The sequence below is a fragment of the Durio zibethinus genome, chromosome 15, assembly GCF_047325235.1.
Source record: "Durio zibethinus cultivar Kanyao isolate XHJ-2024 chromosome 15, ASM4732523v1, whole genome shotgun sequence".
Taxonomy (NCBI): domain Eukaryota; kingdom Viridiplantae; phylum Streptophyta; class Magnoliopsida; order Malvales; family Malvaceae; genus Durio; species Durio zibethinus.
In genome coordinates, this window is record NC_143176.1 from 21,472,322 (window position 1) to 21,490,520 (window position 18,199).

At 31.9% G+C, this 18,199-nt stretch overlaps 3 protein-coding genes and 1 pseudogene across 9 annotated transcripts; 1 reads left to right on the top strand and 3 right to left on the bottom strand.

The window, feature by feature from the left end:
* Positions 1 to 4,246: 4,246 nt before the first annotated feature.
* Positions 4,247 to 6,159, bottom strand: LOC111302131 (cytochrome P450 86A1 pseudogene; annotated as a pseudogene). The gene has a single exon (XR_016327992.1). The product of XR_016327992.1 is annotated as a cytochrome P450 86A1 pseudogene (transcript).
* A 3,759-nt stretch (positions 6,160 to 9,918) lies between these two features.
* On the top strand, positions 9,919 to 10,585 carry LOC111301334 (uncharacterized). Its single transcript, XM_022896925.2, has one exon. The coding sequence runs from the start codon at positions 10,147 to 10,149 to the stop codon at positions 10,417 to 10,419; it is 273 nt and encodes a 90-aa protein (XP_022752660.2). The 5' UTR covers positions 9,919 to 10,146; the 3' UTR covers positions 10,420 to 10,585.
* A 189-nt stretch (positions 10,586 to 10,774) lies between these two features.
* LOC149514768 (josephin-like protein) lies at positions 10,775 to 16,147 on the bottom strand. 6 transcript variants are annotated; one of them, XM_089744791.1, is made up of 4 exons: positions 15,268 to 15,801; positions 12,649 to 12,708; positions 12,197 to 12,365; positions 10,775 to 11,783 (listed from the first exon to the last, which is right to left on the bottom strand). In XM_089744791.1, the coding sequence occupies exons 1-4, from the start codon at positions 15,332 to 15,334 to the stop codon at positions 11,669 to 11,671; spliced, it is 411 nt and encodes a 136-aa protein (XP_089600917.1). In that variant the 5' UTR covers positions 15,335 to 15,801; the 3' UTR covers positions 10,775 to 11,668. The 6 variants fall into 6 exon arrangements, with proteins under 6 accessions (XP_089600917.1, XP_089600919.1, XP_089600920.1 ...); XM_089744793.1 differs by lacking the exons at positions 10,775 to 11,783; positions 15,268 to 15,801 and adding an exon at positions 16,071 to 16,147 and having other exon boundaries at positions 11,847 to 12,370; XM_089744794.1 differs by lacking the exon at positions 10,775 to 11,783 and having other exon boundaries at positions 11,847 to 12,370.
* On the bottom strand, positions 15,951 to 17,000 carry LOC111301333 (josephin-like protein). Its single transcript, XM_089744790.1, has 2 exons — positions 16,595 to 17,000; positions 15,951 to 16,528 (listed from the first exon to the last, which is right to left on the bottom strand). The coding sequence occupies exons 1-2, from the start codon at positions 16,676 to 16,678 to the stop codon at positions 16,067 to 16,069; spliced, it is 546 nt and encodes a 181-aa protein (XP_089600916.1). The 5' UTR covers positions 16,679 to 17,000; the 3' UTR covers positions 15,951 to 16,066.
* Positions 17,001 to 18,199: the final 1,199 nt, after the last annotated feature.

The window sequence follows — 18,199 nt, forward strand, 5'->3', positions numbered from 1 at the left end:
CCCAAAAGTATATGAAATTTCAATTAAATAAGATACTCATAAGTTTTCAATTAAATATATATAACAATACATCCTTTGTCATATGAAATAACCCTTTGATACAAATAAGTAATAAATTAAGATATAATATTATAAAAACAAATTCTTTTAAATAATATTAAAGAAATTAAATTCTTAAAAATTAAATAATATAGGGACCTATGATATATTTTGACCAATTATAAAATGTGGACCAATTTAAGAGTTTAATATTACATTAATATATATTGGTGAGTCGAAAATAAGTAGATGATGACAACACTCACAACTCAACTATATCAATAACATGAAATATAAATCTAATAAGTAAATTAAGTTTGCCTTCAAGGACAAGCAATTTGCCTTATTAATTATATTTTGAGCTTTAGTTTCCTCCACCCTTTTTTTTTCATTTTTTTTTTTTATTTATCTTGAGGTGCACATGGCTAACAATGGAGGATTCCCAATTCATTATATATTTTGTGTAAATAAAGGGTATAAAATCATAGAAATGGAAGCTTTTAGGATGGGCCCAGAATATTTATATTTAGCTTATTAGAATTTTAATTGAAGTTGTGGGAAAGTGGGGAACTACTTGATATATGCCTACATTTAACTTTTCTCTAATCCAATGGTTGGGGTAACACATGGGACTGATGTTATGCCCAAGAGAACTGGGATATGCTCCTAATTGTTAGGGTAAATGTCATGAACACTAAATTATAAAAAAATATTTAATGTGATATTGAATTTTAAAAATTTTATAGTTGAATTATAAATTTATTAATTAATGTGATATTTAGAGAGTTATTTATCGATGTCATCAGTTAAAGCTAGATATATTAAAAGTAAGTATCACATTAACTAATAAATATTTATAATTCAAATATCATATAAAAAAATTTAAAATTTAAATATTGTATTGAAAACTTTATTATAATTTAAAGACGATTCATGATACTTACCCATTATGTTATATTATAATTATAAAAAAGTGAATGAAATTATCAAAAAGTAAAATGACAACCTGAAACTTAAGTGAATTTGATAATATAATTATTTTTAAAAGATAACATCTAATATGTTTAGGGTTCAAAATTTAGTATCTATAATTTTTTTTTTTTACTTTTAAATTGTGATCTCTTTTGTAAAAATAATAATAATAAATAAATAAATGAAACATTGGATATTATGCTTTTTTTTTTTTCAATTTACAAGTTGAACCTGTGGCACTCAGCTAGCAATTTACCTTGAGTATTTAGTCTTCTGAATCTCTTTGTTGAACTTTGCTAAAATCTGACCAAAAGTGTGTTTCTACTTTTTAAAATGATTATTATAGAAATGGAAATTTTGATACAAGTGGATGAATAAGCTGGGCCAATGAGTTAATGTTTCTGTCTGGTTTGATAGCTGACTAACAAGACTTTTAGCTCAGCCCACATGACCACCACCAATTATATTAGAGACTCCATTTAAGACATCTATGCAAGGCTACTCTTTTGCTTATCTTCTCATTTTTATTCAATTCCACTTTAATTTGATCATCACTCTTAAATGGAAAACTGTAAAGTATTATCTAGGAAAACTCATATACAAAGAATTTAGAGTTTGATCCAAATAATTCATCTATATTTAAAAAAAAATAAGTTATAATGTATCATAAGTCCCTATACTTTTTAATTTTTAAGAATTTAATTCTTATAATATTATTTAAAGAAATTTAATTCTTATAATATATATTTTTTAAATTTAATCCTTATACTATTATTTTTTAAGGAATTTAGTTTTCGTGCATTGTTAACAATAGAACTAAAATCCTTAAAAAATAATAGTATAAAGACTAAATTCCTTAAATAATATTCAAATGAATAAATTTTTAAAAATCAAAGAGTACTTGGACTTATGAAATATTTTGAAAATTTTTTTTGTAAGAGTGGAGTTTAATCTCTAACATTTATAAATTTTCTTCCCTAATCCGATATCATTTTAAGATTTTAATTCAAAATTATTAGTGCCAAGCTTTGACACGAGAGTATTCCTGTAAATATAAAAAGACAGGATCGTTAGAGACAAAAGCATGAAGTATTTTTTATATTTGTATTTTGATGTGTAAGTTAATAAGGATTAGATTGAAAAGAAAGTGAGAAAGTAAGGAAGAGAGAAATAGAGGAAGGAGATGAATCTATATGAGTTTTTATATTTATAGGTAAAGTGAAAGGAACAAAAATAAGATAATTAAAATAAAGTCGAGTTAAAGTGACATTAATTATTTCAAATTGATTTGATATATAAATCGATACAAATAATTAAGATACACCTAATTATCTATTAAAGGTTTTGAGGAAAAAAAAATACTATACACTTTTAAGCATTATATGCTCCTAACAAAAACTTTTTAATGTGAAATTTTAAATGTCTAACCGTGGGAGTTGCCCTTTTACTCAAAGGAAAGTGTGACAGAGTGTAAATATTGGTTTTCATCTACACTAGCATCCGGGCTTTAATGGGTTGAGTAATATAATAGTGCAGCTTTAAGGATGGTAGTTTAGCTGGTAGTGATGGCGATGACCCACAGAGACAGACAGGGAGTCTGCCTTTCTCTGGTTCGGCTTGATTTATATGAACAAAATATAATTGCTGCTTTGGATAAGGAACCATAAAGAAGGAAGAATATAAACTAATAGTATTCCCACGCGTGCAAATTGTGTTGGGATCGCTGATGGTCGGACCAGCTAATTAGCTATCAACGTAGGTTTTTTTTGGCTCTTTCAACTAACTAAGCTGCATTCTTCAAACAACTCTGCCTGTCTAGTTGTCTTTCAACTAACTAAGCTGCATACTTCAAACAACTCTGCCTTTCTAGTTGTCCCTTTTTTTTTTTTAATGCAAACTCTTAGGTGCATTTTAAGGCTTAAAAAGGCAAAATGAACCTTTTACTTCCAAATATATGTCACTTCATAAGTAGGTTATTTTAGTTAATTTGATCGAATTGATGTGTTGGGTGACTTAAAATTTTAAATTTTGTCACTTTGATCATTTTAACTGATCATTTACTAGCATATATGAATATTAACTTATCATTCTTAGATTATGTTATTGATTATCAGCTTAATTTGGGTCTACGACATTAATCCTATCCCTTTACTTGGAGCTCGAGCCACCTAAGTGTAGTGCTTCTATCAAATAAATATAAGTATCTCATCTCAGATAATTTCTAAACGATACGAAACTTTAGCTTTCATATTTATTTTTTACCTTTTTTTCCTTCCCACTATTTGATTAAATACTAATTTGAGTATCAAAATAAAAACATTAAAAATTTTTCAACTTTTGTTAAAGATTAATCTTTTTCTTTTGTGTTTTTAAGTTTTTATCTACGCAAACAACTCGACACCGACACATCAAACGTAGATCTTACATGTCCTTGTCTTATTGTCATATATATTTTTTGTAACAATAACGTTTTTTTTTTTTCAGTAAATAATAATATGTAAAAAGGTTTAAATTTTGGACTATCATTTAATGAGCTGTTAGTGAAAATTTTAAACTTTACAAGAAAAATTAAGATATTATCATATTTTTCATAATTTATTATTTTTTAAAGATGGAGTTTAAAATTTCATTCATTGGGTATTGGATTTAAAAAAATAAAAGTTTGCAAAAATATAAAAGAAAAACTAGACTGGAGGACACCTAGCCCAAAACTGCAAAATGTAGACACATTGGATCTCAGTTTCTTAATCTGAAACAGAATCTTTAGCCCACAAATCAAGCCAGCTGATGCTGAGCCCATCAAAGTTTCCATTCCTTATGGTCCGCTGTTCATAGAACTTAAACAGGCCCAATCCAAGAAGAAAAACAAAAAAAAAAAGGAAAAAGATGGAATCCAAAATCCGTTTTCTGGTAATCCAATCCAGTACCGACCAACCCCATAAATATCCATCCCCTTTTCTCTCTCCAAAATACCTTAAAAAAATTTTTTTTTGTCCCATTTGCTTTATGTCGACCATTTTCAGGTTCTTGGGATGATGGTCTTTAAGGTTTCAGCTGCCTTATACTTCGTTGGAAATGTGGTCTGGAGCCTCTGTGGTCTTTAAGGTTTCAGTTGGCTTATATTTGCAAAAATTAAAAGAAGTCTCATTGCCAAAAAAAAAAAAAAAAGGGGTGTCAGGAAAAGCATGTGTTTAAAACATGAAGAAACTCAAATCTTTTATCGAGGAGATTGGACTTTGTGATTTGTGAATGCTGAAAAATGAGAGTATAAATTTTATTGAAATTATTGAATAAGCATATGAAAACCCATATCAACTGATATGGAATATAAACGGCACAAAGATATTACTCTTTTGAATGACTAAGTGTGCAAACCAAACAAACATTGTGTGAAATTCTGAAACCAAAACAAATCAAACTATGTACTCTCCAAGGCCGACTTGAACAACAATGATCCCCTATGCCTTTCCTGTATATCCCATAAGATCAAAATAAGCAGTTGAGAGAACAGTTTAATTACCCAAATGCACCCATCTCTATGCAAATATACGTGGCTGCAAGTAAACACGAAGGCCTTTCTTCATGAACAGAGTGAGGGACATCTTCTGCTCCACTCTGTGTCCAGGAACCAGCGAAAGCTGGTAACGCAGAAGAACTGCTGAGGCTACAGACTTCATTTGCAAGTAAGCCAAGTCTTTCCCCAAGCAAGTCCTTGGTCCAGCGTTGAATGCAACAAACTTGTAACTATCTTTTGGTGGATCAAACTTGTCACCATCTGGAGATAGCCACCTTTCAGGCCTAAACTCCATGCAATCTTCTCCCCATATAGTCTTCATTCTTCCAACTGAATAAATCGAATATGTCACAGTTGAACCAGCGGGCACGAATGTGCCATCCGGTAAGACATCGTCTTGGATAACATGCTTGAAGTCCTGAGGAACTGAGGGGTATAAACGCAGTGTTTCAGCTAATGCTGCTTTGAGATATATCAACCTCTCTGCTTCATCAAACTCCAGAGGCTCTTCAAGCCATTTTTTGTTATCCTGACCACGAGTGGTGCGGAGAACAGTTGATATTTCGTTGATAATCTTTTGTTCAATCTCTGGATGGTTCATGATGAGCCAGAAGAACCAGCTGAGGGCTACAGAAGAGGTGTCCCGGCCAGCGAGGACAAAGTTTAGAGCAATGCGTTGGAGAACGGCGCTTGTAAAGAGATTTCCCCCAGCATCTCTTTTCTTCATGAAACGGGACAGTAGATCATCAGATGGAGTTTCTTTTCGTACTTCAATGGCATCGTTCATGTAGTTCTCAATGATTTGGAGGCTACTCTTTAACCTTTTCTCTGCTCCAATTCCTAAAATCTTCTTCAATCTCCATAGTAAACCAGGATAGAGAAGCCTATTGAGAGTTGTTTCAGTGGCAGTGTCAAAAGCAATAGCAAATGGATTTTCGGGTAAGTCAGGAGAGAGTGTTTCCGGGTCTTTACCAAAGGTAAGGCCACAAATGTTGTCAAACGTTAAGCGAAGCAACAAGTCTTGCAAGTCCACTGATTTCTTCTCTTTGGATGCTTTGTCTAAAATACACCATAGACGATTCTTGATAGTCCGATTCACCCACCGAGCCATGGCTTGCCTGAGTGTCCGGGTTGTGAACTCAAGCGCTGCTGTTTTCCTTTGTATGAGCCATTCCTCTCCATCACTATTGAAGATCCCTTGGCCCAAAAGATCATGAAATGCAGCTTGCCAATGAGGCCCTTTCGGGTAATTATCGAACCGTGTCCGGAGAATGTGCTCAAGGTTTTTGGGGTGACAAGTGACAGTATAGAACCCTTGCCTGCAAGCCAAGAAAGGAAGAGCAATAGTACATGTTTGGTAGGTTGCTAAGCCACCTGTTGCTCGAAGGTTACTAGCAATCCAATCATGGATCCTCCTCCGGTTCAGGAAAAGATATGGTAGGCTACCAACTAGAGGCCATGCTCTAGGACCGGTTAACCTCCTGACAAGGAGACGGAACCAGAGTGCGTAAGCAAATATTGCAGCAGCTAGGCCGAAGACAAATGGAATGGTTTCCATGGGATATTAGAGAATTACTGCAAAGGTGCAGAATTGTTGCACTAGACAGTTTAGTTTTGAGAGAGATCGATAAGAATGAAGTTACATATAAAGTGAAAACATAGAAAGGTTTAGGAAAAGTAGTTAGGAAATTTAGTCCTTGGGGATAGAGGTTGTGGTTGGGTTGATAGGAACCATTTGAAAAGAATTTACACGAAAAACATTCAAAGATTTTTCAGTAGGTGCTGGAAAAGACCTAGTCTCGCGCCCGTTAATTGAGACGTGTACTTTTGACATCAAATTTTATTGATTATTATTGGTGGATGGCTAGTGATGGATGGTTGGGGTTGAGAAAAAAAAATCGATAAAATTAAAAATTGATTTAAAATTGTAATATTTAGTTTGGTTTGATTAGTTTTTTTGTTTATTTAGTTTAAATTAAGTTTAAATATTAAATATTTATATTAAGTTTAAATCAAATTTCAAAGTAAAAAATTTTTAAAAATTTATACCAAACTTAATTATATATATTTTAGTTTATATATATATATTTTAAAATTTTTATAAAATAAAAATAATAATTTTATATCAAAATCTATTTAAATATATTAAAATAATATATAAAAATAAAAATTAATAAATTAATAAATCGAATCAAATTGAACCAATAAAATTAGGCTTAATTCGATTTAAATCGTATAAAAATTCGGTTTGAATTTAAATTCAAATTAAAATTTAAAAATTTATAATAATATGTAATATTCAAAAAAATCGAATTAAATTTGATCTATTCAAACTATTATTACTCTTACATTAAAATATCAAAAGAATATATATATTTTTGGATTTAAAAAAAATAATTTTTCATGAAATTTTTAAATTTGATGCATATAAATTTATTTAAACTAATCTAGAAAACAGATATATTTTGACAAACCCCAAGACCCCATACTATTCAATAAAAAAATATATTGGTTATTTTTTTCATTACAGTGAATCTGTATTTTTCAATCGGCAACCGGATTCTTAAACTTTAGGATCAACTTGTTTTCCACAAAACCAACAGTTCACTCTTTGCTTTTCCTTGAATTCTTGCTTACCCTTTTGCAAAGAAAAAGACAGAGAGAGTGGTTAGAGATAGTTTACCCGCATTGAGAAAATGGGTTTTTGTTACAAAGCCTAGATAAAAAAAATAGCACACGTTAAAGCTATAATTTGACTCCATTTGGGTGAGTAGATTCAAGAGTGGGGAAACTTTGGGAGAAAGAAAACAAGGGCTTAAACGTTTCCCTTTTGCTCTTTCCTTGAGGAAACTGATCACACCAAACACCTTGATTTTTTTTTTTTTTTTTTGCTTTCCAAATTAAATAGATTAGGGATTATTACGTGATAAATTATGAGTCAAATACCATTGAACTTTGATTTGTTGTTTTACTGTTCATTTCAATTTATTATTGTTCATTTGAATGTATTAAAATTAATTTCGATGAAATTAAAAATAATAATAAAGATGAAATTGATTATTATAACGATAAAATTTAAATAAATGATGAAATATGTATTTAAACGTAAAAATAATATAACACTTCGATGAGAATGAAAATGACCATTAAAAACTAAACCTAAATTTATTAGTCTTTTAATTAATTTACCGATTATATTTATATTTTTCATAATATAATAAAAGAGAGCATGAAATATAATATTTAATTTAATTGATTTATGCAATCGATTTAAATTTTATTATCTATAAATCTTATTTTAATAATCAAATTACATTTGTAAAAAAAGGAGGAGGCATGAACACATGGGGGATTGATTTTCTTGAGCCTTTTGGACTAATAACTAACCAATCATCTCCGTCCACAAAATTAAGTTATTAATCATCTTAGGATGGGGCCTTTCATTAACTTATAGGTATCTTCTTCCTTTCTACGCATGTTAAGTCGTGAAAAGGGAATTACGTAGTATGATTTCAAACTTGAAATCATGATAAATGTTCCATTTTAAAAGGTATAATAATTAATAGTTTCAATGTTAAATTAAAAAATGTTTTTAAGTTACCGATCTTTGAACCAATATTATAATTTTTTTAGGTTCACACATTTGAGATTAAATTCATGTATACAGATCTAATTCTTAGGACAAAATAGCTTAACTCAAATTTTTATAAAAAAATAATGGATCTAAGCGCGAGTTTAAATTTTTTTTTTTTTTAGTATTTAAGATTATCATAAATTGAATCCTGATTATTAAAATAAAAAATTTAATATTTTATTAATAGATTATATACTTATATTATTATTGGAAAAAAATAATTTTACAAATAGCAATAAACAATATGAAACCCAATTAAAGTTAATTTAGTAGCAAAAATATAGTAAAATTTACTAGTAACTGGCTACTACAATATTTTACTTGCAAAAAGGTGGCGATGGTTTCGAATTTTACCTCCGCAATTTAATTATCAAAAGATAGGGGAAAACCGCAAATTACCCATAACGACAGACGGGCTGTGGGGTTAAGCCCAATGTGAAGCCCGTTTCTTTCCATCGTATTTGTGGGCGCAGGGGATCATTTCTACTCTGTTTTAGCTTTGTTCCACGTCTACCCAGCTGAGGCCCACATCAAAAACCACCAAGAAGGAAAATTGTCTTTTTTGGTGAAAGTGAGATATTAGTTTTAATAGACTTGGGAGGGTTAGTAGTCCAACCCACCTCCAATTCAATTCGATTTTATTAGATCCATTTTTAAAATTTTTAAAATTAAATTTTTGATCAAGTAATAATAATAAAAAAATAAATAAATATGACTCAATTTGATATATAAAAAAAATTTATTTTTTAATTATATGTATTTATATAATTTATATTTATATTAAAAATAATATTTTATATTTTAAAAATAATATTTTATTAATTTTAAATCGAATCATATTAGATATAATTTATATAATATCAAATTGATTTAAATTAGATATAAAAAAAAATTTTTAATCAAATTTAAATTTTATAAATATAAAATTAAATCGTAATTTAAAACAAATAAAAATTAACTTCGATTTGATTTGTTGCCATCCTTAAACTTTGAGAAATGCGATGATTCCTTTGACTTCTTAAGTTAAACAGCAAAATGAGATGAGTAATTGATTAGTTTGGTTGATTTAATTTAATAAAATTAATAATTAAATTAATTGATTTTCAATCAATTTAAACGGTGGAAGAAGGAAGAAATTGATCAGTTTGATTGATTCAATTTAATAAAATTAATAAGTAAATTAATTAATTTTCATTCAATAAATAATTAAATTGATTAAATTTTTTTAAATAATCAATTATAATTGAATTGATAAAAATCGATTTAATTTAATTAACTAATTAAAATTTATTATTATTTTTTATTATAAATAATTATTTAATGATAAATTTAATTTAATAAAATTTAAATTTAAGTATCATGTACTTAAATTATTAAAGAATTAATAATTTTAATAATATTTTATAAAAAATAAATAAAAATACTAATTTTAACTTTTTTATCTTTATTAAAAATTAATTAATTCGATCAATTGAATTATTAATTTTAAAAATAAAAAATTTATTAATTAAATTTATTTAATAGATTTGAAAAATTAATTATAATTAAAATCAAATAAATTTAATTTAATTAATTATTTTTCCTCGATTTGATGGATTAAATCGGTTTGAACGGATTTTTCTCACCCCAACAGCTAAAGCTCTAAAGCAAAGTGGATAAGCTTTTGCCACGTGTTAATCCCATGTCCATATCTGCTAAGATCAACTCTCAACCCTTATTTTTCCTCCTCTAAAAAATAAAAATCACAAACCCCACCAAAAAAAAAAAAACCATTAAAATTCAGCAATGAGGATAAGACACTTGTGGAGAGCTCATGGTGCAAACACCCCCCAATTCTGCCCGCTAATCATCTAAAATCCCATACAACGGTCCATCCAACGGTCCAAAGTTCACTGCGATCACTGTCCCAATAAAATTTGTTTTCCACAATAACATAATCTCCTTAGCTCCTTCACCATCATTTCAAAAGACCAGAAAAGAGGTGACAATGGCTTCTGTGTTAATTTCCGTTGCTCCTTCTACAACAAGGGTTTTTGCAGCAACAGTTGCAAAAGGTGCAGGTGGAAGCAAAGAAGAGAAAGGGCTTTTTGATTGGATTCTTGGGAACTTGCAGAAGGAAGACCAGTTTTATGAAACTGATCCTATCCTCAAGAAAGTTGAAGAAAAGAATGGTGGTGGCAATTCCAATGGCAGCAAGAACACTGTTTCTGTCCCGCAGAAGAAGGGTGGTGGCTTTGGAGGACTTTTTGCCAAGAAATGAAAATATCATAATTATCCAATCATCTTTTTGGGGTCTCATTGGTTTGGAATTCCTTTTTTTTTTTAATCTTTGAAACCTTTCTTGATTCTTGAACACTTGGCTGTTATTAATATCCTTCAATGCACACTACTTTTTTCTCTATAAATTATGAATTCAGTTGAAGTTAGATGTTTGGAACTTTGAATTTTCTGATTTTGGTGAGTTCTTTGTTGAGAAATTAAAACAGTCTACTACCAAGTAAATGAAAGTAAAGTGGCAGGGTGGTTTTTGGCTGAAAGGCTCATTACTGTTTAGGCTGTGAATTGATGTGCTTGTCTGCTTTAAGACATTAGAATAAAACAAGGCAAAGGGGACAGCAGATTTGATGTACAATATCCGATAAATTTGTCTGCAAAAAAAAGTGGATTGTATATGGCAACATTTCATGCAATAGTGATAAAACAGAAACTGCTCTGTCCGTTGTATTGCTTTTTTTTTTTTTATGAAAATGCAACTGGTCATTTCTAAGTGATTGAGCAATATAAATGAATTAGCTCACTATTTGCTGACTCTTTGTTTTAACATTTCTGTAGTTGTCATAGAGGTAAAAGTGACAGCTTCTAACATTAATGAACATGACAAAACCTAAAGATAATGTACTTCATGCCTGGCAGAAATTTAACATTGTTCAGAAGATGTTAGAATAAATCAGAGAAAAGAGAAACATCCAGAGCTGACACAGGTTACAGAAAGTAAGTAGAATCATTTTTTGGCCAATGGTAAATGGCAGGACACTTGTCTGGATGATCAGCATCCAAGCAGATACACAAAATTAGGTGAAAACTATATCATTGTTTGCTCTCTTTCATAGTAATTATTTTTATCTTAAGATTTGACAAGACATCTAGGAAACTGCAAACATTGAACAAAGAAAGATTCGTTAGGATCTTGTTATATTGAGCGTGTTTGTTTTAGAACAAAGGCTAGTTCAAGCTAAAGAACACAGTACATGCATGGAATAGAGAAGGTTGTAAAACCCAAATTCCAAACACGACCGTGTTTAATCAAGGGGTTCAAATCAAGCCTTGGAAGTAGACAGGATAGATGAAGTGGGGTGATTGTTGGGTGCCAATTGACAAGCAATAATGACGAATGTCGCACTATTGGCATGTCTATTTTGGTCTTGCCATGAAGAAAGCTAGGCATGCTCAGCCAATTCTGTTCTAAAAAGCCAGAATTCTAACGCACACGCCGGATTTCGAAAACAATATCATGTGATTGCTGTGTCCACAAGAGACCTGTGCAGTTGGTTCGGATCTTCGTCCTCTTTGAATGTTGTAATAACTTTGACATCTAGAAATTTTTTTTGGTAGAAATGTGCTCCTCTTCACCATGGAAAATGTGGTAAAAACCAATGGATTTAATAACAAAATATATGGCTTTCTAGGTAAACTCAATAATGCTTTACTTTCGTTATCTAAAGAAAAAGACAAATGTACATATAAGCTACTAGGATGCTTAATATTTTCATCAAACTATCTTTAAGAGCAAATATTACCGTTGACTACAGAGTTCAATGAGAATTAGCAGAAACAGAATTTGATCTAGGGAAAGAAGCAGAAGAGTAGATAAATTCGATGCACTCCTCGATGGCAGCATTTCTATGAGAATCAACAGGAGTTACAAATGGCTTTGATCTTCCTGATGAAGAAGAAATCTTAGGGGAAGGCCTAATTCTCATGGACACCACATGTAGTACTTTTGCTACTTTACCACCAAGATGCTTGAGAAACCTTACCGGCGAAAATTCAGCTCGTTTACATTGCATGAAGCCACAACTTCTGGTAACCCCTCGGTTAGCAGCGGCCCTGGTATTAGACTTCTGTGTAACAGAACCATTTGCCTTGTTGTTTCCCTTTCTCTGACTGACTTTGCTGCTCCCTTTGGTTGACATCTTCTGCAGTTAGCTGACCTTTAAGAGAAAAAGATAAAGAGTTAGGGTGTTTCAGTAGAGGCAAGAGCTGAAGTTGCAGTTAAAGCAATGGATGGAAAATGGGGTGTGGATAAATGGGAGAGCTTGACAAATATAAAAGGAGACAATGCTGAAACAGTGAGCTCAGAAAAAGGTCAAGGCAAGGAGGGAAACATAATTAAAAAGAAAACAGAGAAATAAAAAGTTACGAATAAATAAGACCCCAACACTTCAATAGTGAAGTGGCTTTTGTAATCAAACCCAAATCATGGACTTACCTTCCTTAACTTTGCTTAAAAGGATACCATCCGTAGTTTGCTTTTTTTCTTCTATATAGCCTGCAAAGGATATGATAAATGATCAAAGGAAAATAATCAAGACTAAAAGTGGTTCGAGCAAAATCATAAATATTGCAACCAGCATCTGAGTCTAAGTCTTGCTGCTCTCTTCTTATACAAAGAGAACCATTTTGATTCCAAGTTGATCGAATTGTTTTGATTTATGTGATTAAGGGTCTCAAACTTCTGGTCTTTCGGAGAAATTGTTAGTGATTTCAGGCATCTGTTGCCGGGCAAAAGTTTATACATAGAGGAGAAATGTCAATACAAGCAGGCAGCAGCTAGTTGCAAATGCCTGTCAAGATCTCCAAAAAAGTTAGCAAATGAATCTACTTACTCTTATGTCCATTTTTTTCCAACAACGTAAAAACCCACCACCATTTCACATCATAAATGTATGAATATATATTAAAAAAAAAGTTTGAATCATTCTTTTTCGTTTTCAAAACGCTTACATCATGACAAAGTGAGCAAGATGCCCCACTCTGCAAGGCTACAAATGAAATACGAAATGCTATCATTTTCTGCAGTAGTTGGTGGGGACATGGAATTCTTATGTACACACGAGGGACTATAAACTAAAACTACTACCAATATCAAATCATGTCCATCAGAAAAAGATGTTCGAAGAAGTTGGCAAGAAGTGTTTTAGAGAACAGGAAAAGGAATAAAAAGAAAGGACATAGGTCACTAAGCCATGGTAGCCTCCTTGGAGTTTTCTTTGATTTTCCAGTGCTCTCTTCAATTGGAATCTCTAAAGGGGATCGTCCAGAGAGAGAAAAAGAGGTGGGTAGGCTCGATATTCTTTTTTTTTAGGGGACCCTTCTGCTATTTTCATTAAGTTTAATCTCTTCCCTTTAGAAAAAGAAAGTTTTAGATGAGGTAACCTTTCGGTAAATTGCTTTGATCTTGAATAAGATCAAAAACCTTTTTTGACTCTTGGAAATGGAGAGCTTCAAACAACATCCTTATCAGTATGGAAGCCACAGATTCCCTGCTTTTTCTTGGGGGATTTTGTTTCTGTTTCTTGTCCAAGAGAAAAGAATTGGAGGTTGGTATTTTCCATCAATTGGATTGAGTAAAAAGTATACAAAATAGATGTGAAAGGTGGTTAGAGTGTCACAGAAGAACTGGTATATTAAAGACACAGCAGGCCTCCATTTCCTAACCTCCCCAACCCTCAAGACAAAGAGATGCCTATTCATTAAGGCAAAAACAATATTACTACAGTATAATTTCTGATTAAGCATGAACAAGGATGCAACATGATTATAATGTAACATTGGCATGTCAAAAATGCCAAAAGAAAAATTACATATACAACTGTATCTGCACTCTCGCAGTTGATTAATGACAGTGTTTTGTGTCAAAAATTCAAAATCACAACCAATTGATAAAGTAGAAGACATTTTCTTTTTCAGTGCAAAAGTTGGACACAAAAGCATTCATCATATTAAAGATTATTAAGCCTGAATGAGTTCAAGACAAGGGGACCTAAAATGACATTCTAACCAAAGGGTAAATGCTCTGCTGAAAGCTGGACTGGTCTCACATAGATTCTTACTACTCTGTTTTCTTTCTACCTTTTCACTGAAATATGTACTCTGGAATTCAGAAGCATCCAATTAAAAGCCAAAATGAGTACTATATGCAAATTGCAGTCATGATTTCAAGTCCATTCAGATTCCAATTGTTGGAAAACAATTCAATTATAATAGTTTTAGATTATTTGTAAAGACTAAAGGAGTAGTATATTTGTTAGTGCTGAATTAAAAACAAAAACTCAAACCACAACACTCACGCAATACTCAGACTAACTTGACACGTGAATAAGACCCAATCAGGCTTTAGTGATTACCAAACCATGTTGATCTCAAGAAGGTGCAGCTCGTCTAGAGTTCAATGATCATTCCTAAAAACTGCTTGTAATGACAGAGAAAAAAGACGGTTCTTAACCAGTCAACCAAGTGAACACCAGTATAAGCTCATCCAAACCCTTTCCCTCTCCAGCCACTTGCAATAAATCAAAGCTAAAAGGTAACTGCTGCAACTACAAAATACCAGTAGACCTTTGCTTGACAATACAAGGAAACCAGATCTCAACTGCTGTGATTGTCGAAAGATGACTAGAGGCTGAAAGTGCCTGTGATGGGGAATTTAGGTTAACCCAAAAAAAGTGAATGCATATGAACAGATACATGCATGAGACTAAGTGGATCTAACATATAGGATATAATCTGATGAATACTATTTTCTTAAACATCTTTTTTCATTTTTCATTTCATTTTATTTTTATGATACAACCTGATGAACACTATTTTCTTAAACATCTTTTTTCATTTCTCATTTCATTTTATTTTTCTGGTTAATTTACTAAGCAAATCTAGCTACTCTTTCCTATTTCAATTGGTATTATGGATTGAAGTTCATTAGCAAACACCTGCCAGAATTGTTGCTCTTATATGTTACAACTAGCAGAGAACCAGACAATCAAATATAAGCCACATTCAGAGACAATTAGCAAACAGAAAAAGAAGCAATGTCAATTAGTCAATTTACAGCTAACGTAAGGTATCAACCATCTACTTTGAGGGCACTGGAGTATACAGCAGTAGCATTTTGCCATTTTCTCCAGTTATCTGCAGAACATGTACTGTCACATAATTCACACAAGTATTTCACTTGAATATAAGAAAATATGAAGTGAAGTAAGATGTCAATCAAAAGAAAGCAGAAAATAGCATTTCAGAAAGATGACTTGGAGTAGGAACCAGAACCCAAACTTTTATAGTCTGCCAACATTCATCCTCTGTCCTGTTTACAGCTTATCATTTAGCACCAAAACTTAAGATCATGGCCAGACATGCCTCAAAGACAAATACTATATGAAAAGGATAAGTGTTTAATCTCATGAACGCAGATAACATCTATTTGCAATCTTCATCTCATTATTGTTAAGGATTAAGATTTCATGTTTCTTGAATTCAATTTTTTTTACCTCATCTCTCTTGTACAATGATTTGCCTATAAATATATAATTCACTCCTCACTAGCAGTTGAGTGATAGTTTCTTTCACCTTTGCAAAACTTCAACATGGTGTCAGAGAATTGCACAATCATCACATCAATGTCACCACTAACCTCCTCCCAAACTGTCTAACCATTTCCTCTAACTAAATGTTCAAAAACCACACACTCCTTAGTTATCACCATTGGTTTCTCAACCAAAAAAGATAAACAGGTCAACAAAAGTCAATTAATTGAATTCTTCAATAAACAGCATCTTAGTCTTTCAAAGTACAAATAGAATACAGAGCTTTTAAATATACACTTTCCTGTAATTCAAAGTGAAGAAAACTCACTGTCTATTATCATTTTTTACAAGCAACACCTGTCCATCATGAGAAATGATATACTCCAAGAATTCCCTAACTTCTCCACAATCCTTAAAACACTGAGGTTCCTGAAGATCACTATCCAAATTGTACCAAACTCCATCAATCTTTCTCAATGCCATCCAATGCCTACCTTTCCAGAGCCCACCATACCGTCTAACAGGAACATTAATCACAATTCCCATCAACATACCATCATTAAGATCAATAGCTGATGCCCCATTTCGACTATCGTGCCAAATCAAAGTCTTACCTTTCCCTTCAAGAGCAGCAATTAAAACATTGATATCATAGTTTCCGGTAACTGAATTATGGTGAGGCTTGAAGACCAAAGAAAAGGGTGTCCAAATTTCCTTGCTTGGGTCATCAAGAACGAGTTTTTCAGCAACTGAATTCAAACTTGCTCGAGTAAAAGCATCCTTTTGCTGAATTTACAAATTATTAATAGAAACCCATTCACAAGAACATACTAGAAAAGAGAGAGAAGGTACCTGGAAGAGATTGTTAAGGGAATGTAAGAGGCAAAATTGTAATCTTTGCCTTTCGTGATAGATTTGGTTCTGCTCGCTTGCCATGAATCAAAAGTTGTGAAAATTTGATTCTCTGCAAAGGGATCCAATAGCTGATTTGTTCGTCAGATTCAAGGGTTCTGGATTTTGATTAGAAGCTCAACTTTGTCGTTAAGCTGCTTGTTTTGCCGACCGTAAAACAGGCATTTTAAATTAAAAAAAGAAAAAAAGCAGAGCCCTTTCTGAGATTTTTTCCCCCTTTTCTGGTCGGGGTTGGGCGGCGTGTGTCATTAACCTAGATTTTTACTCCAAAGTCAATCTTTGCCTTTCATAATCTTTAAAATGAACAGATTTTTTTTTAACTCGAAATTTCTCTTTTTGATTCGTACCATTATTCAAAAGTTACATATAAATCTGAAATTTAATTTAATTAATTTATATAATAATTAATTAATTATAATAAAAAATTATATAAAAATTCATTACTTAAAAAATAATCTTTCATTTTGTTTTAAGTTATGACTTTTTTTTAATAAAAAATAATTTTTATATATTTATGAAATTCTTTTGTAATCAAAGCCGAGAATTCACGAATTAAAGGAGTATATGTCAATTCTCTTATGTTTTTGTCTTTGATAGTTTTTAAATAGAGCTATTGATATTGATCTTTCTTCTATTCGTGGATTTAACACGTGATCTTTTGGAATAAAATAGACTTTAATCAGGTAGCAGCCAAAATTGAATTCAACTTACTCGATGATTGATGATATGTATAATTAAGACTGCCCGATTTGAGTCTAAACTCGGAATACATGCGTCAATGAGATACACTATGAGTTGGCTCAGCTGTCCAACCCTCTTCTAAGTTGAAAGAAATGATGAATGCTATGGCCTTCCAGAGTGGTTCTTCATATGAGGAACTTCAGAATTCTAGACACAAAATATCATACTATAGCAGACTGAAGAGGAAGACGAGAGCTAGGAAGTCAAACTCCATTAAGAGCCACATCCTGGACAAGCTATACTAAAGAACAGATATATGCAGCCAGCATAGCATATCAATAAACACCACTTAGAGGTTGAATATAGATACAATACGTGTTTCCCTCCAAATAATATCATAAACTTGCAACATGTAAGATGTCAATTACGGCACATTGGCACAGGTGGAAGTGCCTCCCCAGCACAGTGAGGCCCCAATTCCCACCAGAAATGCCGGGCGGCCACTTAAGTCTCCGAATACTCGTAGCTGGGTCACCATGGGTTTTTACATCCAAGAGTAACAGCGAGACAACTCAACCTAAATTTCAATCTATACCTCACTATTTCAATGCTATCAGCCTCGGCTATTTTGCCATTCCAATTTGGTGCAGGATCAGAGGCTTCACCCCCAGACCTGCGCAGCTCACCCTACCGTAAAGTGGCGGAAAAAACAACAGGGCCAAAGTCTGTTGCAAGTATTCTCTTGCTTTTACATAAGCAAGTTGTTCCCATATACACACTTCAATTTCTTTAAATTTCCATTCCGCATATACTTCAAGATTTTCTTTATCTTTCTTAACCTCCGCTTCATTAAGTTCAAAATTT